The sequence below is a fragment of the Melanostigma gelatinosum genome (genome assembly GCF_949748355.1).
Source record: "Melanostigma gelatinosum genome assembly, chromosome: 11".
Lineage (NCBI taxonomy): Eukaryota > Metazoa > Chordata > Actinopteri > Perciformes > Zoarcidae > Melanostigma > Melanostigma gelatinosum.
The window spans coordinates 17,824,619-17,852,511 of record NC_136644.1 but is presented as its reverse complement, the minus strand read 5'-3'; the positions used below and the strand labels follow the sequence as shown (position 1 = coordinate 17,852,511).

At 40.7% G+C, this 27,893-nt stretch overlaps 3 protein-coding genes across 3 annotated transcripts in view; 1 reads left to right on the top strand and 2 right to left on the bottom strand.

The window, feature by feature from the left end:
• Positions 1-67: 67 nt before the first annotated feature.
• Positions 68-12,848, bottom strand: arhgef38 (Rho guanine nucleotide exchange factor (GEF) 38; the record flags this gene model as incomplete). The annotated part of the gene is made up of 14 exons (XM_079278513.1): positions 68-250; positions 1,066-1,355; positions 2,703-2,910; positions 3,415-3,552; positions 3,638-4,015; positions 4,927-5,046; positions 5,146-5,250; positions 5,497-5,630; positions 5,788-5,987; positions 6,172-6,189; positions 6,314-6,461; positions 6,560-6,677; positions 7,680-7,864; positions 12,632-12,848. 14 exons carry the CDS (start codon positions 12,846-12,848, stop codon positions 68-70), a joined length of 2,442 nt encoding a protein of 813 aa, XP_079134639.1.
• Positions 12,849-18,775: 5,927 nt separating this feature from the next.
• ppa2 (inorganic pyrophosphatase 2) lies at positions 18,776-23,372 on the top strand. The gene is made up of 12 exons (XM_079278089.1): positions 18,776-18,972; positions 19,734-19,798; positions 19,882-19,926; positions 20,006-20,059; positions 20,407-20,526; positions 20,741-20,827; positions 20,962-21,088; positions 22,186-22,313; positions 22,474-22,559; positions 22,641-22,710; positions 22,831-22,870; positions 22,973-23,372. The coding sequence occupies exons 1-12, from the start codon at positions 18,786-18,788 to the stop codon at positions 22,993-22,995; spliced, it is 1,032 nt and encodes a 343-aa protein (XP_079134215.1). The 5' UTR covers positions 18,776-18,785; the 3' UTR covers positions 22,996-23,372.
• A 151-nt stretch (positions 23,373-23,523) lies between these two features.
• tet2 (tet methylcytosine dioxygenase 2) overlaps positions 23,524-27,893 on the bottom strand; it is a 28,184-nt gene continuing 23,814 nt past the window's right edge. Inside the window, exon 10 of the mRNA XM_079278975.1 lies at positions 23,524-27,698. Coding sequence (XP_079135101.1) covers positions 26,338-27,698 — 1,361 coding nt within the window. The 3' untranslated portion in view covers positions 23,524-26,337. The remainder of the gene's footprint in view (positions 27,699-27,893) is intronic.

Below are 27,893 nucleotides of genomic sequence, written 5' to 3'. Positions count from 1 at the left end.
TGAGTTTGCTTGAAATGCCACAAATTGGTTTGGTTTTCTGGATATGATATGCATAAAAACAGTGCCTCTATGCGTAGGACATCCTGCCAAGGTAGTTGGCGGGGACGTATCCCTTCTGTCCGTTAGCCTCAGCTAACCACCAATCCTTATTGCCTCCCAGGTCACTGAACTTAAGGATGCGGACATGCTGGTACTCCTGCAAGGTCAGCTCCTGGTCACAGCGTGCTTGAAATGCATGCACGGCATAGAACTGTGGAAAGAGATGCAAATCAGATGTAATCAGGGGCAAAGCAAATTAACAGCAGTGTGTGTGTTTTTTGAAATAGCACAATCTGAATTTGCACTGACATCATTAAATAATATTTAAGTGTATCCTCCTATACATCCAGAAGGTGGCACTGTTTATTAGCTTTCCACGTGGACAGAATGTTGCCAGCAGTCAATTTACAATCGACTGAGCCGAATCAAACTTCATGTTTTAAGACCAATAACTGTGTCGTGTTATGATGAAGATCAGAGTCATATTGGGTAGTCGTGTGTGTGTGTGTGTGACAGCACACTGTCATCATGTAATGTTATTCACCCCATTTCATTTCAATGCAAGCTAAACAGAGACAGTACTGGCTGAGCAGAGGTTTCCTGGCCCTCTGTAATAACACCTCTCAGATTTAACAGGTGGAGTCTCATATGTGAGGAAGCACTTATGGCCAGTTTAAGGTGAGCCGTTATTTTATTGTAATTATGAGGTTCATGTGGTGTGTGGTTTGATGCGTTTCAGTTTTCTCCCCTATTTTCTAGATCCCTGATACTGCTCGGATCATTTGAAAGTGTTTGTGCACATGAGCATGCTTGAGTGAGGCTTGTAGTGTTTCTGCAACTGTTGATTTTGCAAACCTCACCGAGGACATTCATCTTCTGGACATTGACTGTTCTCAAGCTCACAACCAAAGCTGATCAAAGAAATGTTACCTGTCCCTCGTGTTCTAAACACTGCAGTCACTTACAATGACATCCACACGGTGAAAGAACACTTAAAAAAAAACCCATGCAGGCCACCACACACACCTGCTGAGCCTCCGTGTCCTCCAGATTGTCGCGGCTGTCTGGCTCCCCCTGCAGTCCAGAGAGGGTTGAGCCACTGTCAGTGGTGTTGAGGTTGAAGCTGCGCAAGCTGCTGCTGCCACTGCCTAACACGAACAGGCTGAGGTCGTCGAAGTCCTCATCCACCATGGCAGGCGGCTGCTGCTGCTGCGGCTGCGGCTGCTGCTGCTCTTTTGCCCTCTGACCTTTCCGCTGGGAGTCCCTCAGAGGGTTGTACTGCTTGAGGAATGTGGAGTAGACATAGCCCTGTGCACCTAACAGTGACACAAAGGGGCAGTTTGTCAAGATGCCTGACCTTTCTGAGTTCATTTTAAAGGGGTTAGTTCTGTCAAATTGAAACAAATAAATCCTCACTTCCATCGAGTGTTATCCAGCAATGCAGATAGTTTAAAGTAGTCCAGGTTTCAAGATATGATTCTCTTACATTTCCTCGATCAGACACGTCAAACACTGAAAATCACACATCTCTCTTCAAAAACAACCATTTTTGTACAAACTAGTTCTTCGGTAGAAATGAGTTCCAATAAATAATTCGATCTGTGGATTGTCCAGGGAAATTCTTCCGGACGTTTTTCATATATGTATATTTTTTTATTTAAGCATGACAATCAAAATTCCATTCACATCGTAATAAGGAGGAGACAAACCTAAGAGGCTGACCACAAAACCCGAAAAAAAACCTTACTCCTTCACTCCTTCACTTGGGTTAACCTTTAAATGTCTAACAGCAAGGTAAATACAGGGCAAACTGCACGTCATAAGATATTTTCCTTTGTTTATCAAAAAACTGCTTCACAATTCATGTTTTTAATACACTATATGGGACTACATGCCTTAAGGCTGTAAGGCTTTGCATTTGCTTACACAATCTTAAATCCATATCAGTGAACCGAGGAATGTGTAAATCTGAAGCAAGCATATTCACAGTGTTGATATCAACAGAAGGATGAATAACAACTTCCTGGGAATGCTTCTAATCCCAGAGGAAAAGACAAGTCTGTGAAGAATGTACTTCGCACCAAGAAACATGCACACACTTTTTTTCTAGAGCTCATGAAAAAAAAGAACTTGTTATTGCCGAATACAGAGAGGCGTGCAAGCGTCATCTCTCCGTCCTTGTTTCCCCAATACCCACAGGGAGAGTCTTTGTACTCTAGGCAATGCTGCTTACAACACGCTGAGGTTTGTTCCAAACAAGACATTGGGATCTCAGGTGCCTCTGCAAGACGTGGAGGGGAGATGGAGACAAGCTATGACGTTGGCCCTGTTGAGAGAGGCAACCATCTCCAGAGGCAGGCAAAGAGGAACCAGCAACCACGACATCACAGGAGCCCCCGGGACTAACTCTTGTGTGCTGACTTGTCAGTGTCAGAAAGTAAAGTTTTGTGTGTCTACACAGCCTCAGTCATCGAACAGATGCAGGTGTATATTCACAGAGCAATGTGTATTAAAGGAGACCTACACCAACCATATACCTGCAGGTGATCTGGTGTGATAACTTAATTCACCTTTTGTGTCTTACTAACAGAATGCGCCAAGAGCTACCGCTGCCTCATGGGTCCTTTGCACACCACGCACACCACGCACACACACATGCACACACTTGCCTCCAGTGTGAACGAGCCAGCGGCTGCTGCTGCCTAATGGGTCCGTGTCCTCCAGCAGGGCTACCAGCTCTCCCTCCAGCAGGCTGAGGTCCTGCTCCTGGCAGCCGTTACACTTCCTCTTCAGCTGGTGCAGGCGGCTCAGTGGGTATTCTGCCAGCAGCCAGGCTCGCTGTTCCTCGGTTTGATGCTGCACCTCTGGCAGCTGGAGGACACAGAGGGTGTAATTATTTGAAGTGGGTCTGGTTGTGTGGGCACATGTAGGCACATTGTTGGTTATCATGGAGATTATTCTAAGGAGGGCGGAAGGTAAAAAGCTCCCGGCGGTCGGAGAAATAGATCCGCTCACATGTCCGAGCACAAGCACGCTGTCATATAAGAACTGGTCGATATGCATGTGGGTCTACACCTACACACATATAGATTAGTCTCAGGGGATTGATACCTGGTGGAGCTTTGGGTTTCCAAGAGCCCCAGTTGATCACAGCACTGCCTTTGATAAGATTTATAGCTGTTCATGTTTGGCGTGGAATTGGTTAAACAAACTACAGGAATATGTGTGACTTTTGTTTCAACCTGGAGTCAATGAGAAGTTTACAGAGACTTAAAGAATAAAGCAGGGGTCGAACTGGTACAGATTGCAGACTATAAAGTGCATTTCTTTCTCTAGATGTGAATAATCTCTTCTAGATTATTTCCACTTTCTTACTGCTATTTTCTTGTCTCGCTGTCTCTCAAAGCTGACTTTCCGCTCCATCAACTTCTGTGCGTTGTCCTTGACAAAGGTCAGATTGTTCAGCTCATCCATGATGCTGTTCTGCACTTCAGCAATGTTCGACAATGGAGCCTGAGAAGACAAACGCGACACACTTTAGCTTCAATACTGAACAGACTGAAAAGGAATGAGTGTTATTAATGTGTGGGATCCTCACTGGTAGCTGCTGTATGGATGGGGAACGGAGTAGTATTTTATCCATCAGCCCTCGGAGCAGGGCCACGAGATACACCACGCAGTTTGTCAGGATAGTATAGGCGGCCATGTTGAACCTCTGCAACTCTTCCACTAGCAAGGCATTGAGAGCTTCGTAGTCCCTCCTGGCGGGACGGGACGCGTCTTCTGACACCGGCGAAGGCGAGGAAGAAGTGGTGGATGACGTGGACGAGGATGAAGAAGAAGAAGAAGAGCGCTCCAGGTGGCTGCAGTAGTCCAGCAGCTTGTCATATCGTTTCTGGATGAGCTTCTGTGGGGCTGTGAACATGCCTTGCAGGGAGGAGAGGGGGGCGAGGACCAACCGCTCCATTCTGTCTTTCTGCAGCAAAAGGTCAACGGGGCAGGCAGATGATGAATAGAGATTTCCAGTATTTCCACTGAGTATTCTATATGTAAACAGGTACTTTAAACATAATTCTGTGTGTTTTTCTATGAATTTCATATATAAATGGCTTGTTTTCAGAATGCAGTAGTTCACACTCATTTTCTCCTACGGGAGACAGCAAAGTATGCCTTAACATTAACCAGAGCTGCTACAGCTTGCTTTTCATGCAGACAAACAAGACGTCGTGATGTTTTTCAGCTTACAGTAATACTTAAGCAGACATTACAGGCTCTGTCTTTCATAGCGTGCAGCATGTAATGGGTAGTGCTAAACATAAAGTAAAAAGAACAGTTTCTCTGGTGAAAGTGTTCTGTTTCCTGAAGTATCTATCAGTTACAGCTGTCATGCGGTCGTTGTAGGAGACACAATGGATCCCCTTTCATACAAAATAAGTCTCTCGATTTGCTTCTTAGAGTGCCATTGCCTTTGTGTCTACACTTATTTAGTAAAGCTTATTGCAGACTTTGGTTTGAGGCTGTGCGATGCAAAGAACCGTAGTCAAAGGTACAGTTATCTCAGAAATGGCCACAGAGAGAAGAGGGCAGGAAAGGGAAGGTGGCAGTTACTGAGGGACCTAGTAGGAAGAATCGAGGCACAGAAGAAGAGGATTAATAAAATGAACAGAAGACAGGTCGCTGTGGGCAAAGTGACAGCTGACTCGCAGTTGGAGGGTGAATCAGAGGTCACGTAGGAATAGGACAGCAAAGCAAGGACAGAATATTTAGGGAGGAGAGGGAGCATCTGGGCTGTAAAGTAAACTATGCCCTGAATAAAACTAATAACACTGTTGTTGTTGTTGTTGTTGTTGTTGTTGTTGTTGTAAAGGAAAAAAAGCCATATCTTACAAAGTGCTTATCGGGGTCATTTCCATTAATGTCAGTAGAGCTGTTTGTGTGATTTTTGTTTGGATCCTTGATGATGTCCTCCATGTCCTGGACATTCTGAACAGCGACAGTCACCATCTCCTGCAGAGCAGATATCAAGGAAAAAAAGTCTCTGAAAGTTAATAGAATAATTCAAAGCATTAAAACACACACGCTTTGCAGTAGGACACGCTAACCTACCTGAGTGTGCTGCAGGTAACATTGAACGTTCTTGGCCAGCTGCCTCACAGCCTTCTCCAGACTCCTGAACAGCTTCTCCTCTCTGTCAAATATTTCATCTCTCACCTACAGACAGAAGAGTTGAAACATGCTTAAATAGCAGCTAAATACCGAATATGCATCTGCCTTACGCTACTAATAACTGCATGAAAGCAACAGTTTGGATATCAATAATGTACCTTTCGGCCAGAACATTTTATTTAAAGCGTCATGTCAACAAGCCTCATAACTTTTATTCCATGTACTCATTTGTGTTGCCGTGAGAGAGTGAGAAGGGAACTGTAAAACTCTTTTTTTGCCGTAGTATGTTACCTGTGGTTCAACTCCAGTGAGGATCTTGAGATAGCCAGCAAACCTGTCGCTTTTCTTCCGTATAGAGTGGATGTTGAACTTGTTTAGTTTGCGCCTCAGTGTGCCTTCATCCTCCAACCTCTTATACTTCATAACTGAGCATGAAAAGAAAAGAAAATTGAAATGGAAGATAATCGACAAAGAACTAACTTTGTTGTCACATGTGTTAGCAAAATCACAAATTTGATAAATAAATACACATCAATGATAAAACACCTGTGTGTGTGTGTGTCACTGTAAAGGAAACATCACCTATGTCTTTGCGTCTCTTGAACTCGTTGATGTTGACGTTGATGATCTTGGCAGCAGTGAACGCCTCGTGCAGCGGGTGATGGTCAGGGTGGTCTTCAGGTGTGGCATGCCACAGCTCCCCGAGCAGCAAAGGGTACTTCATGATCCTCTGGACCGGTTTGATGAGCAGTGAACCCATGTCCAGCAAGTTGGGTTTCCCTCTATGGGAAGAAATGTATTATATACAGGAAACGATTATTGACATGAACGGACCGACAGAACAGGGATTCACGATGCAGAACAAAAACATAACCAAAACTGCTAACCAGGATCTATATATTACAAGATATCTAATGTAGAATTCAGTATATTGTGAATACCAATTCATCATTGAAGGGTACTCACTCTTGGTCGTAGATTTTCCTATAGTTACAAAGACAAAGAACCACAGTCACCAACAAAATAAAAAACAACGTTAAGAATATCAGGAAAGATAAGATAAGATAAGAATATGAGAACAAAAATTGAAAGACGTGACTTGACTTACTTCAGAGCTAATATACATGTGGTGAAATGTTGCTTGATTTCTTCCTCTTTCTCATAGGATTTGAGAGACATGTTGGCATCATCATGATGGTAACAGTAAATCTTAAAGACATCTTCTAAAGCTACCTTCACCTGGATGAAGATATCTCCTTCAAAAAAAACAAATGGGACATGAGATCAGGACATAAACCAGAGCAGTAAAAGTCAACAAAGGTTCGAGTCAGGCAAGTAGTCAAAATGGCATTACCGATGACAACTGCCTCTGGATCAGGGTCAGCTATGGCCTCATGCAGTCTGTGAAGGAGTGCTGCAGAAACTGCACACACTGTCTCTGTGTTGGTGAACAACCTGTCTACATCCACAACCTGATGAAGGACAAGGAAATGAAATATTCCATGCAAATTCATTTTTCTGTCGAAATGAGAACCAGAATCACTGCATAAATAAGCCGTCAGTTATATGAATTCACCTTTATTTGAATATTGCAATGCAGATTCCTGTGGTACATAATGTTTGTATCTCATGTTTCTCGCTGTTGACCAAAGCTGCTGTGTTAGCTACAGCCAATATGATGACATACGTCACACAAATGTTCAATAAGGCGGTGATTATTACTCATATTACTCATACATTTCAAATATGTTTCTATTTCCTGCACTGTGCTGACTGTTTTTGATAGTTAAATGTTATTCGACAGTTCAGTGTTATTTGATAGTTTATGTTATTTTCATCGTTAAATGTTGTTGTTTATTGTTGAATGTTATGCACCTTCCGCCACGACAAATTCCTTGCAGGTGAAAGCTTGCTTGGCAATAAACGGTTCTGATTCTGATTCTGATATATTAAGTCATATACCATGAAGCTCTGGCAAGCAAGACAGGAAGTGAGAAGAAAAAACTAAAAAAATCAAAGAGGCATATAGATAATATTGTCTAAATGAAATGAGTCACACTATACGATTATCAAACACTAAAGTCCACTCAAAAGGATTTTGAACTGTAGTTTCTGCATGCAAAACGGAGAGATATCCACTGTCAGTTGAACATAACATTTTTTTTTCTCTTGATTTGAGCAACAGAGCTTGAGAAAGGAGCATGCCGCAGTAATTGGATGTGCGCTTGTTTGTTTATGCAAAGGGGGCTGGAGTTAAGATAGCTGCTGCTAGCTTTGGATATTCATGCCATTTATAGTTTTAGCAAGGAATACGATTCCTTAACCAATCATTTCAAAATGTTTGCGGCTCAAACTTTATCTCAACAAAATGTCACCATTAAATAACAACACTACTGTAGCAGGTGTAAATGCTGGTGGAGTTGATATCACATTAAACCGCCAAGATTTCATTGGGGGTCCTGAAAAGCACGTACCTGCAGATTCCGTAGAGGCTGGACCACCTCTCTGATGCACAGCTCCATGTCTGTGAGGAAGTCCTTTTCAGTCTGCACGAGCTCCTGAATGACCTTTGCCCTGCGGCTCATCTTTCTGAAACGGACCTCCTCTGGGTCCAGTGCTGGAGAGGGGGGTGTGGACCGGTCGTTTGGTGTCATTTTCTCTGGGAAAAGTTGACATTATCAGATTTGTATCAAATAAAAAGGTGTTTACGTGGCTGGCCAGTCACATTCTTGTGTACTATGACAGCATCTGGCCCAATGAGTCATAAGGGTCAAAGACAATGTATGATATTGTGAGCATACACCTACATGCTGCTGTAAATCTGCAATTTCCCCCAAAAAACGATGTGTTTGCCAACATTTCAAGCCATCTGTGTGCATTATCTAAAATGCTGGTAAACACCCTCCCCCTATGGGCTGTGCATGCTTGGAAAAACCAACATCTCTTCTAAATCATCGGCTTGTCGCCTGAGCACCCATCAGTATTTCACGGTGATATAATTGTTTTGACTCCAGCGCCAAAAGGCCTCACTTAACATGCCAGTCAGGCTCACTCCTCTTTTTTTTTATTGCCCTGCTGTCTCATCAGTGTGTGGCTGCTCTGTGCTTTGCATGGCAGGCAGGAGTGTCTGTTCAGGGAAGAGGGATGCTTCCTTGCTGCCTAATCGACGCCACACACCACTTCCTTCTCTGGGGGGGGGGGGGGGGGGACTGCGAGGCTTGTGTCAGGTTACAGAACTAATCGTGCCGCTGATGTAATGCACCCTCGTGCTCAGGCATTCCATCTGCTCAGACTGGGAGTTTGCGGGGAGGGGGGGGACTGCCACACAATGATTAACACACACCTACATATGCAAGGACACACACACAGTGATTCACACACAAATACATAGACACAGTCATGCCTGCACACACACCCACACACACATACAAACAAATTTACTACCCACCTCAGCTGACTCATTTCACACACGTATGCACATATACATCATACGATTTGACAGAAGAAGTTTAACTTCATGTAGATACTATTACCAAGACCGTTACAGTCTATATTCACACCTTGTATGGGCTCTCATTAGTTTGATTCTGGGTTTGAAACAGATCTCTCTTTTTTGGACACGATAAGCAAAGTAGAGAAGAAAGTGAGGAAGTTGCACCGTCAAAGAAAACAAGCAGGGCAGGTGTAGGGACATTCTTTGTTGCCCCTTTGTTTCCTCATCATTTCATCAAAAATATATATTGTATTTATTTAGTTGGAGGCAACAGTATGAAGGTAGATTTGTGTCTTTATTTTTCAAAAGCAAAAAAAAGTTTCAAAAGCAAAAGAAAGTTCCAAAAGCAAAAATAAAAGTTTTAAAAGCAAAAAAAAAAGTTTCAAAAGCAAAAAAAAAAGTTTTAAAACCAAATATATAAACTGAGAATAATTTATTTGTTAAAAAAATAAAAGCTTTGGTTTTGAAACCAAAAGTTTTGAAACTAAAAGTTTTGAAGCCAAAAGTTGTGAAACCAAAGGTTTTGAAGCCAAAAGCTGAGTTGGGTGTAGTGGGCGGGGCATACGCTGCTGAATGTATCAGGAGTTTCTATTGGTCCGTTTGACTTGCGTCTCGTATCTGCATCAATGATGCAGATACGAGACGCAAGTTGGTCCGTTTGACGTTTGACTTGCGTCTCGTATCTGCATCAATGATGCAGATACGAGACGCAAGTTGGTCCGTTTGACGCACTCCGTTTGAACTCCTGATACATTCAGCAGCGTATGCCCCGCCCACTACACCCAACTCAGCTTTTGGCTTCAAAACTTTTGGTTTCACAACTTTTGGCTTCAAAACTTTTAGTTTCAAAACTTTGAGTTTCAAAACTTTTAGTTTCAAAACTTTTGGTTTCAAAACCAAAGCTTTTATTTTTTTAACAAATAAATTATTCTCAGTTAATATATTTGCTTTTAAAACTTTTTTTTTTGCTTTTGAAACTTTTTTTTTTGCTTTTAAAACTTTTATTTTTGCTTTTGAAACTTTCTTTTGCTTTTGAAACTTTTTTTTGCTTTTGAAAAATAAAGACACAAATCTACCTTCATACAACAGGAAGTTGCAGATGCAATGAATGACAGCGTAGCTGTGGCAGAAAGGTACAGTAACTAGTGGCTGAAGCTGAGTAGAATGGCTCATGTGGTCAGTGGGCAGTACTTTCTCAAGAATGCTAACACTGTACAGATTGCGTTCACACCTGGCTGACTCCTGCAGAGATCTGATCACATTCTGCTTGCAATGCTGCATACAGGGACACCTTACATTTGTCTTTTTTTCCCTTGAGACACATGAATAATCCCCGCTCTGAAAATCTCAAGGAAAACGAAACATTATAAATTTCACAAAGGTAATATTCATTTGAGAGAACATGTTTTTGTGTCGTGATACACATTTCCTTTTAATACTTGATTTAAATGCTTATTGTACAGAGTACCAGTTGAAGCTCTCCTCCCCACATTTCATCTCCTCTGAATGATTGCAAACAATGTAACAGCTGAAAAATATATATTTTTTCAAATCATTAACTCCCATTTCTTCTTTGTCGATGGTAAACGCAGTACACAACACACACACATATAACTGTGAAGTCATACACTGTTCCCTCTGGTAGTTATTAATTAACTGATATGACTTCAAGAAATAGTCACGACACGGTCATCTGTTGTATTAGTCTCATGAAGCTTTGAAATAAATCCCTGATAAATATATATCCACATTTCACTGCAACAAACAAACTGTTTTACTGGTGGAAATGTTAAATAATATAAGTATCAAATTCATGTTTTGGCATTATCATGAAGTGTCACGTGTCTACGTGCTTTCAGCGTGAAAACAGACCCCAGAAACACTGAAAACCTCCACCCGTGAGAAGAATCCTCTTAATGGCACATTAATATTCTATTTTCAATCTGGTTTTCAGCCCTTTTCATAGCTCATTACCTTTTACTCCAACATATTATTGCCACTCTACAAAGTCTTCTGCTTTTTGCCAGCATTATGTCTGGTGAGGTATGGTTGCCGACACACGAGTTCCCATGAAAGTGGATACAAGGCTTTTCACCGTTCAGCCCATTGAATGGAATCCAATAGACGGCCCAAGAACAGAATACAAGGCATGGTGTATCACGTATCGCCAGCAAGAAAAATGACACGCCTGACTTTGCCACACAGCAAAGTGCACAATGGGAAATCTATCACGGAGAATACTGAGAATATATTTTCGAAAGCCTGAAACTGTCTATAAACGATTCATAATAATAATACATTTTTTAAAGAAAGTTGGACATTTATCTTCGGTTAACATTCATGGAAAAAAAATGCATATCAGGCAAAAAAGCCTCAAGATGACGCACAGAGTGAGAAAGAGTTCAGTCCTCATACAACACAAACCCACGTCAAAGTGACCTGCTCTTTGCGGGATTTTCAGACAAATACACATGAATATTTAGTTCAGTACTGTCACTTCATGTGAATTTTGCGCTGGAAAATCATTGTCAGAACCATTCGATTTAGTTACTGTAAATAATTAGACAGAGTGATGTCACGTTGCCATGGTTCTGTGGCTTGCCCAACCTGTCTGACAAGCACATGTGACTGGCTGTCGAGCAGCAACTCACATGTTTCCTCTTTCAGTGATGTCATCGTTCTGTCAATATTTGCGATGGCAATACCACTGTAAATATGGAAGGCAGCTTGTCAGGTGTCAAGCTAAAGTCAAATAGGGCGGGTGATTGGTTTACTGAAGACACCTCCAATTATTTGACAACCCTGCCTGGCATTATGCAGGTTAGTCAAAAAAAACAACCAGAAAGTGCAAAGGAGAACAGAGTGTCTCCATTTCATGTAAACAGAGCAGATGCTGATAAGGCAAGTGTGTGTGTGTGTGTGTGTGTGTGTGTGAGAAAGCTATCTCATCAGTGCAACACCAAGTGAGAGGTAGGTCATGCTATTTTAATGAAACAAGGTGCCATTAATCATTTTGACGTGTATTGTTCACCGGAATGGAATCCTAGAAACAAGTGGCACAGGAAAGCCTACATACTTATGCTGATCAGTAACCCCCTGATGACACAATGATGTCACTCATTTTGCCTGAAGTGCAGCATTCCCAGTCACCAAGTGCACTCTCAGGACAGGTGAAGCCAGTTTTTTTCTGAAATGTGGACACGTGTGTGTCAGTGAAAAGATGAGGTCAGCAGTTGTGATGAGGAAACACACGGCTGCGTTATTATTCCGGCTACTTCTTACCTCAATCAATGCAAATAGTTTTATTGTATTCAATGTGAACCAAACTGTAAAACCAATCGTCAGCCACTTGGAAGTCGTTGGATTAAACTTGGTAATGAACATTTATCTGAACATCCGTCCTCACGCGCCACTGCTGTGTATAGGTCTTGTTTACGAGCTGGTTCTGGAACACTTTTAAAGCCACTCCTCTGTGCCCGAGTTTGGAGCACAGTTTGCATATGTGGCTGCATCCCTGTGGGAGTATCTCCTGCTCAACACATAGTAACACAACAGGTGCCCAGTATCCAGAGCTATAGAGCAGTGCCTAATCGATGTGCATCGCTGACACTGCTGTGAGCTGGGATAATTGAATAAATGTACGCATGAAGGTTTTTTTTTAATACCGTTCATATCTGTCTGTTTCTCTAAATTGCTGTTAAAGCCAATACCCCTTGTTGTGTATGTGTGTGTTGAATGTTTGCCCTGAAGCCATAGATGCTGCTCTTAAAGTTGATCTACAATGGACACATTTGTCTAAAAGTTCTTTAAAGTATGTTATCAACAAGTTTGCAAAGTAAAGAGTTGAGAGACTTTTCCCACTGAGCGTTGGCTCACGTGTGTATAGATTGTTGCTATAGTTTTGACCCCCAGGGAGGTCATTGGGTGGTGTACCTTTAAGTTTAGCGCTGTACTCCGTCTTGTCAGACTGACTCCTCCTCACCAGCGTCCCGAGGATGATGTCACCTTTGGCCGAATCCTCGGCCACAATAGTGTCCGTCTTCCTCCTCTCCAGGTAACGCAGGAACACAGGCCGGTTCCTCCTCTTTATCACTTTGTCCTTCTCTTTTTCCTTCTCCTTCTCACCCCCGCTGGCCTCAGTGGGTTCCATGGTGAGGCCTTCAGCTCCCTTTCAGAGCAGTCAAGGAGAAAAGAAGGGGAAGAGAGAGGGACAGGAAGAGGGAGAAAGAAACAGAGAGAGAGAGAGAGAGAGAGAGAGGGAGAGAGGGAGAGCCTGGGAAGTGCAACAGGTGCAGTGTTCTGACTGCACTGACTGTCAGCTCTGCACAGGTAATAGAGCTCCTCCCTGCCTACCTGTCATGAGAGCCATGGGGCCACACCTCTCCACTGCTGTGCTCGGCTTCTTCCCTCTTCTGCTACACTATGAACCATCCAGACCTCTCAGGTCATCTGGGACAGGTCTGCATATATACTGTCCCCAGAGAAACATGGAGAAGCAGCATTTAGTTTTAATGCACCATATATCTGGAACAAATTCCCAGAAAACTGCATTTCAGGTGCAACTCTCATTTCTCAAGGCTGAAGACTATTCTGTTTGCTGTTGCCTTTTATTCAGTAAATGATTGATGATAAATGATTACAATGCATTGCTACTTATATTTTTGTCTTATTCTATATTAGCTTGTTTGTTTTTTCTATTCTCTTGGGTTTTTAATTCGTGTTTTTAAATGTATTTAAATGTCCTTTTATAATGTGATGATTTTGCACTTTGTCTTTTATCTTTTAATTGTTTATGTTAAGCTTTCTCAATTGCCTTGCTGCTGAAATGTCCGATATGAATACACTTGCCTTGCCCTCGGAGCATTACATCCATTCAGGGAGAAGGTTTGAGGACAGAGCAATGACCACCAGCTACACTGTAGCTGGTGGTCATTGCTCTGTAGCTGCTACAGTCTTATTTTACTAAAACCAAAACTAAATGGCCTCAAAATAAAGATGCTCACAATATTAGACAATTAAGTATTCATGTAAATGGCCAGGGTCCTGTAAATCCTGTAAAATCATACTTGCCATTACAGAGACACAATGAATAAGTGAATTCCAAATCAAGTCGGTTGAACATTTCATTTACACTCTACTCTACTTTAATTGGAGGCATGACACTAAAGGTTTCACATCACTATTGAACTTCAGCCAAAGTGCAAAGAATGATCAAGGACATGAAGCTGCTGCACTCGTATCTGTGTTGACTAATTGCTGTGTCAGGTTTGGGGGTTTTCAGTGGTTTTGAAACAACGGGGGTTGTTTGTCAAACTGTGATAATCACATTGTCATATTACGACACAAGGTGTTTTCGAAGTCTTTGTTTCTCTATAAAAACCCAAAACATTTACACTCATAAAATGTCATATCTGGTTCGACAGGTAATTTATCAACACACAATGATTTCTGGTCATAGCAACCAGATACCGCCTCCCTCGTAAGAACAATGAATGGATGCGTTTCCTCCCCATTGAAACCACAGGTAATGAGCACACCCATTGTGTTTTCAGATCACTGTGCTGATAGCACACCTGTTTAACTTCAATAGACTAGTAAACACATTTGGCTCTCAACTCATCAACATAAGACTGTATATCTCACACTGCATTGTCATCATCATCAGTGTGTAAGAAAAACTCAAGAATGAAACAATTTAACATCCATTAATTGTCTTCTCTGGTTAACAAGTACAGTTATATTATTTTCAAACACAGCGAATGTCAATGTTAGCAGTATTATGTAACGAAGTGGACTTGGTAAACCATGCTGAGCAATCACATGGTCTCCATACAAACATGAAAGTGAGTAAACAACGTTATATCCTGAGTGCTGTCAGCGTGGCCATATTCATTGTTTTGCCCGAAAGAAGCTCATGTGACATAGTGTCACTCAGGGAGTGGCTTTTCTTGACCTGCTCAAAGAGAGAAGTGTACTCTCTCTCACACATGAGGCAAAAAAAACGTCAGGCTGTGCAATAAGTCATTAAACTTATACTGCCCACAGAATACAATTCTGCTTCTATGAACTACTTTGTATTAACAACTAATCTGATGATTATTTAACATTAGGGGTGTAACGGTTCACAAAACTCACGGTTCGGTACGATACAGTGGAGCCACGGTTCGGTACGTTTCGGTACAGTAGAAAACTATAAATGCCAGAGAAATGTACTTGATTTTAAAATATATTTATTCATTACAACTAACATCATGAAGTTATTCTTTGAACAATGATGGAACTGTACCTGAGTGACTCATCTTCTGGGGTGTCTTCTTAGCAACACATAAGCATAAAAAACAAAAACTGCTCCTTAATGTTATGTAGTATTGTTACTTACATCTTGCAAAAGAGATTTTTAATCTCAATGGGACTACCTGGTTAATTAAAGGTGTTTTTTTTTTATTCAAACGTATTGTTCGGTTCGTCATGCGTACCGAACCGTGAGCCTCGTACCGAACGGTTCAATACGAATACGCGTATTGTTACACCCCTATTTAACATATATTGACAATTAATTATTTCCCCCAGCGAATGATTGATTCTTGCTTGTCAATTGACTGAAATCAGGTGCCGATTAATTTCATGTTAATCAACAAATCAATGAGTTCAACGTGGTGGTTTCCCAAATTTTTTCCATTGTACTTCAAATTACAAACTTTACAACACAGTCCCAAAAATGCATGTAGTATGAAATACAGTCAAACAGAGATAAATTGTCATTGTAAGCTGCTGTTTCAGAATGATTATGACCACACCAACAGTATATGTTTTCAGCCAACAAACAAACATGCTAAAAGAAACAAAAGCTAACAGGACCTGTGTTTGTTTGGTGAGACAAAATAACAAAGAGATCCTTATTTTGTCAGCAGCAGCGGGGTGAAGTACAGCTGCAAGAGTGAGCCAGGTGAGTGAACGGGGAAAGGGAAAATAAAAACACACTCATGCCTGAAACGGTGTCTTTTACAGCCACAGACTTTTAGTGCTGGGCACTTGGGCACCATCGCTGGAAGGGTCACGGTTGAGTGCTTTGCTTATGGACACAGAAATGGAAGGAAGGAACGCTCTTCTCATTCGGCTCTCCATCCAGATTTTCCAAATCAGTACAGAGATTGTAAACTGATTCAATACATTTTTAGAATTAAGCACATTGCATTCACAAAAGAAAAAGAAAAATGACACATCATGTAGTGTTAACTGAAACACAGAAATTGAAACACATTGAATGAATAGGGTTTTGTGCTCAATCAAAACTGTTTGGCATCAAAAGCAAGCAACTTTTTATGGCTGCCATCAAGGTTGCTGGGTGTTTGTTTAGGACACAATGGATACATACGGACTTTGATCTCATGATGTATTGTGCAGATAACCACTAAATCCATTAACTTCAAGTCATAAAAACAAAAGCAGGGGGACATTAAAGCAAAAGCAACAGTGACCTTTATGGTTGTTCACACTTAAGTTATTGAGCATGGAGAAACAGGCTACGTTGTAAAAAAAAAAAAAACACTGCACAGATGTGCATTTACCTAATGTTAGTGACAAAAGGTTCTTGTACCGGCTCTTCTTCTATTGGAAGTAACTATAGTGCCTTCATAGAGCATGTTTTCATGTCTGTTAGCTGTTTGATGGAAATATAATAGAAAACAAAGGGAAAAATAGATTCAACAAGGATTAAAGGTGCACACCAACACAATTAAGAATCCCTATATGTTATTTCCATGGCTTCGGAAAGTTCATTCAATATTTGTGAACATGATCTTCTCTTTCTCAAACCCGGAAACCAGAGAAGTAAATCTCAAACTTGTGAGGTCATCAAGTAGAAAGTCTGGAGCTGCTCCTTAGACAATGAATAGGAGACCAACGACCCGCCTCTACAAGCTCCGCAAACCATCTCTGCGGCTGCGAGCAAGCTGTTCCGCAGGAGTATAAATTAGGCATTAGTGTCATCTTTGGGTGCATTTGTAAATCCAATCTGATGCTCGAACGAATTAACGAACGGGTAAATTAAAATGGATGGAAGACAAACTCTCCAATCGTATAAAGCAAAAGCAAAGCCTCTTGTGCAAGAGTTTGTCGCCAGTGAGGATGACAATGATTAGGATGAGACATGAGACTGTACCAATGAATAATATACGGAGCGCCCACAAGTAGCTAACACATTCACTTGCTAATGTGTAGAATGAAGTAGAAATACTTCTTTACTGTACTTAAGTCGTTTTTTTTGGATATCTGTACTTTACTATTCATATTTCTGTTGACTTTTACTTTTACTTCACTACATTTTGCAAAGAAAACTGATACTTTTACTCTGATACATTTCCCCTGAAACCTTCGTTACTCGCTACAAAATCAGATCTATCTTCAGAAACAAATGAATCATGAGAGCAGCGTCGGGGACTGTGGTGGAACACAGACTGCAAGCAAGCAGGTTTGTGAATCAGTGGTCCGAGCTTGCAAGTTAAATCGTTGGTTAATCACGTTAATGCACAAACAAGTGCTCTCAAAGCCGCGGTGTTTTGATTCCCAGTGATGTCCAGGATGCTACATGTTGTCGCTATAGCGAGCGACAACATGAGTAGAATTCCACACAGGACGGGTGGGATGAGGAGAGGTGGATGGGTCAAATAAACACTGGTGTTTCATCCAGGAGGCCGCAGTTTGTGCCGTGTGTGAAACGAGAAGCCAATGTTGATTTATTTGCGACGTGACTTCCGTACTTAAGCAACGCCACTTCGGTAGATATTTTAACGTAAAGCACGATCTTTTCCTAAACCTAACGAAGTAGTTTCATCACCTAAACCTTAGTTGTTTCCTGTGAAGATGGAAGTTTATTTTGAAAAGACAGTATGCATGTAACAAGCCAAAACAGACTCATGTTGCTGGACTTTTGCAGGAAAAACGCACGAAAAATGAGGAGTACTCATCTAATGCTAATACAATGTAGCTGCTTTACATTCTAATAGAATGTAAAGAAGTTACATTCTAATATAATGTAAAGAAGCTACATTCTAATACAATGTAACTTCTTTACATTCTAATAGAATGTAAAGAAGCTACATTCTAATACAATGTAACTTCTTTACATTCTAATATAATTGTCTTCTGAAGATGAACAGGGCATTTTTCAGTTTCAAGTAATGACTGGGTTGTTACTTTCGGTGCTGCTTTAGTATTGATCATGTTTTGATATTTGAGTCATGTTGTGGATGATCAGATGGAGTTATGATGGTAGCAGTCGCCCAATTGCAGATTCAGCTCGAGCAAAACCTTTGCCTATTGTGTTCAAATCAGGCCCACAGGAGTTTACAAGGCAGGTGTCCTTTCTCAAAACACTGACCTGATGCATCAATATTTTTTGCTGAACATAACATTATGCATTTGCCCTCTACATCCTCTAGTCGGAATGAGCATACTTATAAACGCACTGTTACAACTCCTTAGTGTCATATTGCTTTTCGGAGAATTATGATGATAAGTTCATAGTAGATGCAAAAGTATACTTATTTACAATATATTATGTTGAACATTGTTGCTCCTGAATGGATCACAGCCAACCCAATTATGTTCAACACAGCTCCATGTCCTTGGTCATGGTGCCACAGCACTTAAAAGAATAAACTTCATAATTCTCAAAATTCTGACCCTTTGCTTTTTTATTAACAGCATTTACTTGTATTTTTACTTTCAATACTTAGGTACATTTAATATCAGAAAATTACTTTTGATACTTAAGTACAATAAATATCAGACACTTTAAGACTTTTACTCAAGTAGTATTCTAATAGGTGACTTTTACTTTTACTGGAGTAATTTTCCAGTAAGGTATCTTTACTTTTACTCAAGTATGGCTTTTGGGTACTTTATACACCACTGCTGTTGTTACAATCTACAAATTATATACCATATGTTCAGCCTGGACTGCAAAGTCAATGCTTTTATTTTGAAAGCATCTCTCCGGAAGCTTCAGTTTCACTCTGGCGGACTTGACACTACTGGACGTGGCGGAGTCCAAAAACAGGAAACAGGAAACGAAGAGGAAGAAGAAATGAGACCGCTGCTGCGCTGTCCGCTCGGCTGCTTGGCCACAGTTTTCGGCTCATTTTCCGCTTCGCGAAACAAACTCGTCACACAAGCAGCAGCGCTTCCTCATCTGTTGTATTTCAGAAACACGATGCACTATCAAACGGAGGAGCGAGGACGCCCCAATTCACACGACTACCGGATTTATTTTAGTAAGTTATTCATCGCCACCATGGGAGGAACCTGTATGTCCTCTGCGTTTCATAGTCTATAACGGTTTAGCACCGGGGTCCTGTGTCGGACAGGTAACCACTGGTCGACCTCCAGGTAAAGGTAAACATGTGACCTTTGAGTTGCAAGCACGGTGTTGTCTAGGCATGTGGCGCTCTTACTACAGCGCTTTTAGTGTGAAAACACCACACGCGTTACAGTTTCCTGCAGGGTGGCTAAGTATGACGCAACTTCCTGTTTGGGTGATCACATGTATAGTGTCCACACACAAACAAAACCTTTTGATGAACTGGTATTTTCTCATCGACAGTGAAATTTGTATCAGATGAAGTTACACTCATTTAACTCGCATTAAAGACTAATATTATGCAGCACAATATTAACCTAACAAAATATCACATTGTTCGGTTTCCAATATGAATAATTTGACTGTATTTTGGTTCTGAATGCAGGTGTTTTAATTTAAACAAGAGATAGGATTAGTAGCATGAGCAGCAGTGTAAATGATGTCAAGTATAACCAGTAAAACAACAGTAAGGATGCAAGGTGTCACTGACAGCGCACAATTACAAATTTAACTTGCCATGAATTGAATCTTAACTCAAGGTCTACTTACCAGTAATTATGTTTGACATATTATTATTATTATCCATTTGATGTACATTTTATGTACGATACAGTCTTCTGGGATTTCTGTTTCTATGTATGGAGGTTTTATTTGACATTTTATTTTTTCCCATAGAAACCTCTGAAGGAAAATACATTTCACCATTCCATGACATCTCCCTTATAGCGGAGACGGAACAGGTAACTCTTTGATAGCAGAAGTTTTAGTTTCCACTTATTAAACGGTATAAACATAACATTCATATACTTTTTTCTTTTAACAGGACAATGATGTGCCAACTAAAAAGCCCAAGAAGAATGAGAGTGAGGTACGGTGACATTCAGTTGTAGCACCTGCAACAGTAGAGTTCAGCATACACTGCATAAAGCTTTCTTTTGTGCTTCCAGGTGCTCTTTAACATGGTCGTGGAGGTGCCTCGATGGTCAAATGCTAAAATGGAGGTAACAAGGCTATAGATACAATTGTACCTCACTTTTAAAAATAATTTATTTGATTATTGCACTTCTACTACTACTGCTTTAAAAAGGCTGAGATTGATATGTTTACGTAAGAACCGGTGTGTCAACTTTTATTCAATGATAGTCCATTATATATTTTCAAAAAAGTTAGCGTACTGCAGCTATTTTATTTATTATTTGATGTCTAAATTGACGATACCTGACTTACTGTCACCAAGAAATAGCTTGACTACAAAGTCCAAACTGAGCATCCAGTTACGAGCCTTTTCCTGAGTTAGCACGCACTCACACATACAAACACACACCTTCATTAATGTCTCAATTTCCAGATTGCAACTAAGGAACCGCTGAACCCGATCAAACAAGATGTAAAGAAAGGAAAGCTCCGGTATGTTGCCAACATATTTCCCCATAAAGGCTACATTTGGAATTATGGGGCGCTCCCACAGGTGAGGAAATGCACCGTATGAAATAAGCTATTCAGATTTTGTTTTTTAGTCAGTGACTGATGCTGCAATTTAAAGATTATTATTTAGTTTTTATGGAAAAACTGAATGTAGTCCACACTCTTTATTTATATTTATTTATTTCGCATTTATTTATCAAGTCAGGAAGCTAGTTGAAATGATTTCTTACATGTTTCTGAACTGTCTCTTGGTAAAGACATGGGAGGACCCGAACCACACAGACAAAGACACAAAGTGTTGTGGTGACAACGATCCCATTGACGTCTGTGAGATCGGCACCCAGGTAAGACTTAGGTGTGTGTGTGTGTAGATGTCATTCTTTGTTTTCACTGACTTTATATAGACGTTTCAAGATTTATTAATTGTGTGATTAATTCCTTTGACTGTTTATTTGTAATTTGCTGGTCTGCTCTTCAGGTGTGCTTTCCAGGTCAGGTGATCCAAGTGAAAGTGCTTGGCATCTTGGCCATGATCGATGAGGGGGAAACGGACTGGAAGGTCATCGCTATCAATGCTCAGGACCCAGATGCCAAAAACCTGAATAGTGCGTGCTTTTCACAGATCATAGATAATATATAACCGTCAACATCTAAAAACTGCCTTACACTGACCCATCCTCCATCCTGAAGAAATTTAGTTCAGGAAACCGGCTGGCACGATCATTTTGGGGGATCTTCTTAGCAGAAATGGAATACAATACATTCTGTTTTCATTAGTGTATAATCACCTGAAACTAAGAGTCATGTTTTTTGTTTGCCCTTCATATCTACATGGGGAGTGGTTCCTCTTCACCGCCGTGTTTCCACAGTCGCCCAGAACAGACAAACCCAACACTGGCTCTAGAAAGGGCCTTTCACGCTTTTAAGTTACCTGTAGGCCACCGTAGTTCTCTCACACGCCTGTGAAACTGCTGTAACGCGAGCCGCAGGATGAAAAAAAAAGTTGCAACCACACCGCTAGATGCCAGCAAATCCTACACACGGTCACTTTTAAGATACAAGTGTCACTACTGGTGAAGACGAGCTGCCAAATCAATCTCCAGGATTTGTCAGATGTGCCCTCAACCACAAACTATAAATACGGTGTTAATGTACCTGCACTGCCCGGTTGAGATTCAAGTGATTGAATTTGAAAATATAAAATAAAAGAAACATTTGCAGATCCAATATAACAATCCGGTGAGCAGCTCAGGCAGTAACTTCAGACTTTAAAACACGAACCTAGAACATGCCCTGTGGAGTTTTTACTGTCAACACAGCTTTGTTTACACACAACGTTTCTTATAAAACATTGTGTGTATCCTGAAGGCAGAAAAATTGTTGAATGCCTTTTTTATTTTTTATTTTGTTTTAAATATTTACTCCATACAGCATTTTGCAAAGCCGTTTCTGAATATTTTTAAGGCTGCATTGTTTACAATACAGCTGCAACCTTCTCCTAATGTTGTTTTAATGGGGCATTGCTACTTTAAAATACTACATAAAGATGTACACATTTATCATACTCTTATTTTTGCATTAAGATATATTCCAAATACCAAGTGTGAATGGAGCAGAGTCATATCTTATTCATACCAAGACGATTATAGTGCAGATTGGTCCTCTGTTCTTACGCCGCTGAATGCGTTTATGTTCTCCTCAGGCATAGAAGATGTCTGTAAGAGCCGGCCTGGTCATTTAGAGGCCACTGTCGACTGGTTTAGGAAATACAAGGTGCCCGATGGAAAGCCTGAGAACCGATTTGGATTCAATGGAGAATTCAAAGACAAGGTACTGAGACTTTTGTAACACCAAACACATTACAAAGATAAGACACGGCAGTTTGTTTACTCGGGGTCAGAGTCTATCGGGGTTTTTCGGTGGCTAAAACTGAACGGATTAGTCTTAAAGAAATCAAATGATGTGTTTTTCTCTGATGCCCTCTTAATAGGACTTTGCAGTGGAGATCATTAAGTCCACCCATGAGCACTGGAGGGCACTAGTGCAGAAGCAGAGAAATAGCGGAGGGATTGAATGGTAAGTTGGTGGAGGTGAAACTCCTGCAGTGTCTTTCTGATGTACATAAGTGCAATGAACACGATTGACTTTTTTGATCAGCAAAAATATCTCCTGCTGCGAGAGCCCTTTCAAATGCAGCGACGACGAGGCCAGAGATGTGGTGGCATCGGTGAGAACTTCCATATGCTGCTGTTTTTACAATGATGATGATAGTAAACACAATAATAGCAAGTCGAACTGTGTTCGGGTTTGGTTTGGTAATTGTCCTTTTTAACGTGTGCCACCCCAGGCTCCTGCATTCGACAGCACACATCCTGTCTCTCCAAATGGTACGTAAATATTGACTAACCTGCACTAAATTTGGTTTATTTTAGGTATTATGTGTTTCAATACTGATACTTTTATGTAATTCTAAATCTTCTCTCGCACAGTGGACAAATGGCATTTTGTCTGAAGCCCTAAAGACAACATGGAGCCAACAAAACCTTTTGAAGCAGCTGCATCTTTTGAATGCAGCTGGATTTATTGTTGGTAAGGACTCGTTCTCAGCTGTATAAAGTGCCATCTAAGTTTATTATCCAGTAAAATGTGTCGACCTCAGATTGTTTTATTAAAATTGAGGTTAATTGCAAAATAATTGATCTCCTTTCTATTAAATTGTAAATTCTAATGTATAAGCACTGCAGTATCTTTGGGTCAAATACCCAGGTCCATCCTTGTATAAGACTGAAAGTGATGCAAATATGCTTTAATTTACCTCCAAGGCTTAAATCAGTTCCTGCTATCAACCACAAACACGCCGCCATTTGTATGTAACAATTTCTTTCTGTTTGGGTAAATTAAAAAAATGTATGGTGTGAACACGGCATTACCTCTTTCCACATTTGTCCGTAATTACTAATTTCAAAACTTCAACACGTGGACAATAATGCTCAAGGATTTAGATATTCGTATTAACTTGGAGTAACAAATGAAATTGCTTTAAATAAATATAAATTTTATTAAAAAAACACCCACATCTCAGCAATATCAGGAATGATATAATAAACAGCTTTCAAATAAACTGCATCCATTACATTACAATACTTACAGTATTAATACCCATCCTTAATTCCATTTTTTGTAGCATACCAAACGTTAAGAGAACAAGGGAAGCCTTAAAAAAAGAAAATGACAGGCAAAAAGTTGCACTTTTTTTTTTTACCCCTTAGTGTCTAACTGCAAAAAGACCAAGTGTGTATCAACTTCTAGCTTAACCTGTGAGCCGAGCACATATAGCATACTAGTTCAGCCCAGGAAGTCATTCAAGTAATGTTGACTCTACTCAGAAACACTCTGAAGCAAGTATGGCTATGCTTTTAACCCGCTATATCTTAGACTCCTTGGCTTTCTCAACCACAACCTGCTACTGTAGCTGGGTCCTGCACAACAAAATTTAACATTTTCTTATGTCGAATTATTTTACAAAGTTGGAACAGTTAAAAAAAAAACAAAAAAAAACTAGACCGTCTAATGTCTGCGCGAACAGGATGCTATCACTGTAAACATTGCTGTGACAGTGAGCATACATTTACAGACTTCCTGGATAATCTAACCATGATCATTCTGATAACCTGAAAGAATATTTAAAGATATGAGTATCGCTGATTGGGTAGCTGTGGGTCAATTTGACAGAACAAGAAGAACCTACATCAACATCAAAGAATGAGTTGTATTCCTGCAATGCAGGTTCCTGGTATGTACAATGTGACATAATTTATTTAATTTTTTTTAAACACATTTACAATCTATTTAAATAAAACGTTTTGTAATTCTTTATTACATTTTTTTTTTCCTGAAAAAGAAATGAAGTGCTTTCAGAATATGCATCTGTTGAAGAGTGGGGTAAGTTGTTACTATAACATGACATTCCACTATATATCGCGTTAATTAAATCAAATAGACAGGGAAGAAAAATCATACAATTGCTTAGTGGTTATAAATAAATTTAACTATACACAGGCACAGAGATGTGCAACTACGTTAATCACTCCCCTGGTCTTGTCTCATAGCTAAAGCAAATACATTGCTTTTTACTTAGTCAATGTCATACTTTCCCTTTAGTCAACTCAGTGCATATATGTTCAAATTTACTTTTAAAAGATTACTTTAAAATATAAGTAAGAAATTGCAGGAAAGTACTTTTATCCTCACAAAATATTTTTTTCTCTTTGTGAAGTCGACAAGAATCAGATTCAGGATGCAATGGCAAGTACCTGAATGAAAAAACTACCAGATGAATACAGGCGATGAACACAGAATTAGTTGAAAATGTCCCTGATTTTACAGTAACATCAAAGATTTAAGTTCAAGTAATACTTTCTCGCAGATTGACAAGAAAGTAAGAAATTAACTGTTATGCCTTTTGGTGGCCTGAAGTTGAACTGTTATTATTTTGAAAGTAATATACAAAGGAAGAAAGAAAAATATGTTATAATTCTATTGCTAAACTAGTTTTGAGGTATATGACGGGTTTGTACTGTACATTATTTAAAAGCCTTCCTGCTGTCCAAAGAGTCTCACATTGTATGTTTCACACACGTATGTAGGTTGGATAGCACCTCATGATCAGTTAAACCCAAAGAAATACAATGAAATAGGCCATTAGCATTCTTTACAACACAAAATCTCTAACAGTAATTCCAAAAAGGGAAATAAATTTACTGTACAAATCTCACCTGTTTATCTTACAGTTAGATTACAATAGTTAAAGACCCCACAGCAAGCCAGCTGCCCTCTGAAACAGACACTGGGCTTACCCTGTTTCATGTTCCTCAGTGTATAAAAAAACACATTTCCTAAGCACCACAGACACACAACTACATGTAATATTCACAGTCCAGGTTTGTTCAATGAACCTACGGTGAGGAACATAAAAAACAGTCGTTGACGACAAAGTAAACCTGGAAAATAGCACAAACATACTGTTTTTTCCCCTCAAAATGTTAGAAATGCACCATGAGAATGGCTCAATTTACAGTATAAATGACAGGTAAGCTAAAGAAGCACCAACACAAAGATAGTTTAAAAACATCTTTTAGCATCAACTTGAAACGGTTTCATGGATTGCTCACACTGTTATAAATTCATCAATTTAATTTCAGTGATGCTTAGAAATGAATTACTCTCAATGTAGTAAGTATAACCCGATTTTATGATTTAAAGGTATCACCAAAACATTTAACTAGTATTATCAAAAAGTGCCCGAAGAACCACTGACTTGCCAAAAAACATTATGATGCTGATCATTTGATCGTGGGATGATATTTCCGGAGTCCTGTTCATTGGACGTCACTCGTAGAGTGAGTTATGGTCATAGAGTGAAGGCATTTGAAATAAATGGTTATAACCATACACTTTAGCACCGTGAATGTTGTCATTGACAAAGTCAGTGTTTTATGCCAAGAGTACAATTTTGTAAGAAAAATAAAGCCACAAAAAAATGAAAATTTGTTTCCATTAAAAATAGGTCCTTGTGTTTCAGACTGAAAGCACCAGAGATGTTGAGTGTGTATCTTGCAAAAGTTGTCGAACAAAAATAAATACATCCTCAGTAGGGTCAACAAGTAAAGCTTGATCGTTAAAGAGGTGAAAGACCTGATGTGAAAGGTCATTTATATCTCATCTGATCACAGGTTCCTTTTCCTACGTTGTTGCAAACCGTACAGATAGGAAGGAGTGTTTAGAAGAGGCCAGTGGTGCTTGTGGTCTTTGTCATAAAGAAAGCACCTTCAATTTTCTTCTTCATGAGTACTTCTTACACAAACTGACTGTAAGGCCCTGTGACCTTGGTGAAGGCGTACGGAGATGTATTGACATAGGTGTTTGTTGTGCACGACAAGGACCCCTCCATTAGTGCCTTGATAAAGCGCTTGTAAGGAGGCTCCCCGGTGGATTCTGACTCTGGATGCTCACGCTTCGCCCCCTTCTTGCCTTTGCTAGGTGTCCCCTCGCCGCCGTTCCTCTCTGCGTCTTCCTCCTTCTCCCGAGCCTTCTCTGCCATCTTGGCTTCCCACAGTGCCAAACCATGCTTGGCCTCATTCATGTTTTTGTGCTGGTAGAAGACCAAGGAGATGCGCGTTGGGTGGGTGCGGTCTGGGTTTTTAACGGGCGTCGTGGCGTGGAGCTCCCGCTTTGCACACTCAATGAGGACTGAGCCGTGGCTCGGTGCCACTGCCACACCACCAATGTCGGGGTCCAAGAAGTTGTGCTCGTTGTCGGACCACACCTCAGGCTTTTGTGGGGTTGTGGGTGTCGGCGGGGTTCCAGGCTCCTGCTTAATACCAGAGCCCATGAGGCTCCCATTAGGCAGACCTAAACCTGACTCGGGGGTAAAACACCCACCGCCTAACTGAGCAGAAAGCATTTGTGGGTGAGGCATACCCATCTCGGTCTTGATTTGCATATGGAAAGGATCTTGGCCCGGGGCGAAGATTTGAGGGCTCCGAGATAGGTAAGGATTTGGGTATCCTCCAAACTGATTGCCTTTGCTCACAGCAGCTGTATAGTCTAGACCTCCATGAGCTGAGGGTGCTCTTGAGAGGGGGTCCATAAACTGGGGGTCTGAGGATCCATTGGGACCATAAGGGGAGTAAGGTCTTATGGGGTGGACTGGCCTCATGTTGCAGGCATTGTAACCATTCACCTGTACACCTGGCTCAGCATACCTCGGCAGATAATTGACCTCATAGCGCTGATGTACACCGTACTGCTGCTCTGAGTAAAGTGCTGGCCGCTGTTGTCGATAGATATCCAGGTGCTTTGGGTTTGAAGCATAGTATGGGTGACAATTGTCAAGGGGCATTCCTCCGTTACATTGATAACCTGGATATGGACGATTTGATCCATTAATGTAAGAGTTTGGTACGTGGAGCGGGGAGGGGTAAGGGCTGGTTGGTGTTGGCGGCTGAGGGGGATACATGGTGCCTGGCCTGGAAGTGCTTGGAAAAGACCCCGGGTGGTTGGGGAACCTGGGGTAGCTGGCTACATTTGTTGAGCCAGGATAAGGGGGGAGGATGCTCTGGTGCTGTTGTTGCTGTAGTTGCTGATGATGGGGCCCAAGAGGGTGTGTTGGCTGACCTGACTGTAGGATTGCTCCCATAGCACCTTGAATAGGTCCTAGAAAACAAAATCCCCAAAAGATAAAGGCCTAAGCATAAAAATTACACAAATCTCTAATCCTGTGTCACTTTCTGTCAATTCATTGCTTATTGTTTTTCAGAGTTAATTTAGTATGTTGACAGCATGTCCGTACTAAGAAATAACATATTTAAGATACAATTCATGAAATGTGTCAGAATAAATGTTACCTCA

Coding starts and splice junctions, on each gene's coding strand:
- ppa2 (XM_079278089.1), top strand. CDS start 18,786: ATGAGACCGCTGCTGCGCTGTCCGCTCGGCTGCTTGGCCACAGTTTTC. Junction 19,799..19,881: donor TTATAGCGGAGACGGAACAG/GTAACTCTTTGA, acceptor TTCTTTTAACAG/GACAATGATGTGCCAACTAA. Junction 22,314..22,473: donor ATGGAGAATTCAAAGACAAG/GTACTGAGACTT, acceptor CCCTCTTAATAG/GACTTTGCAGTGGAGATCAT.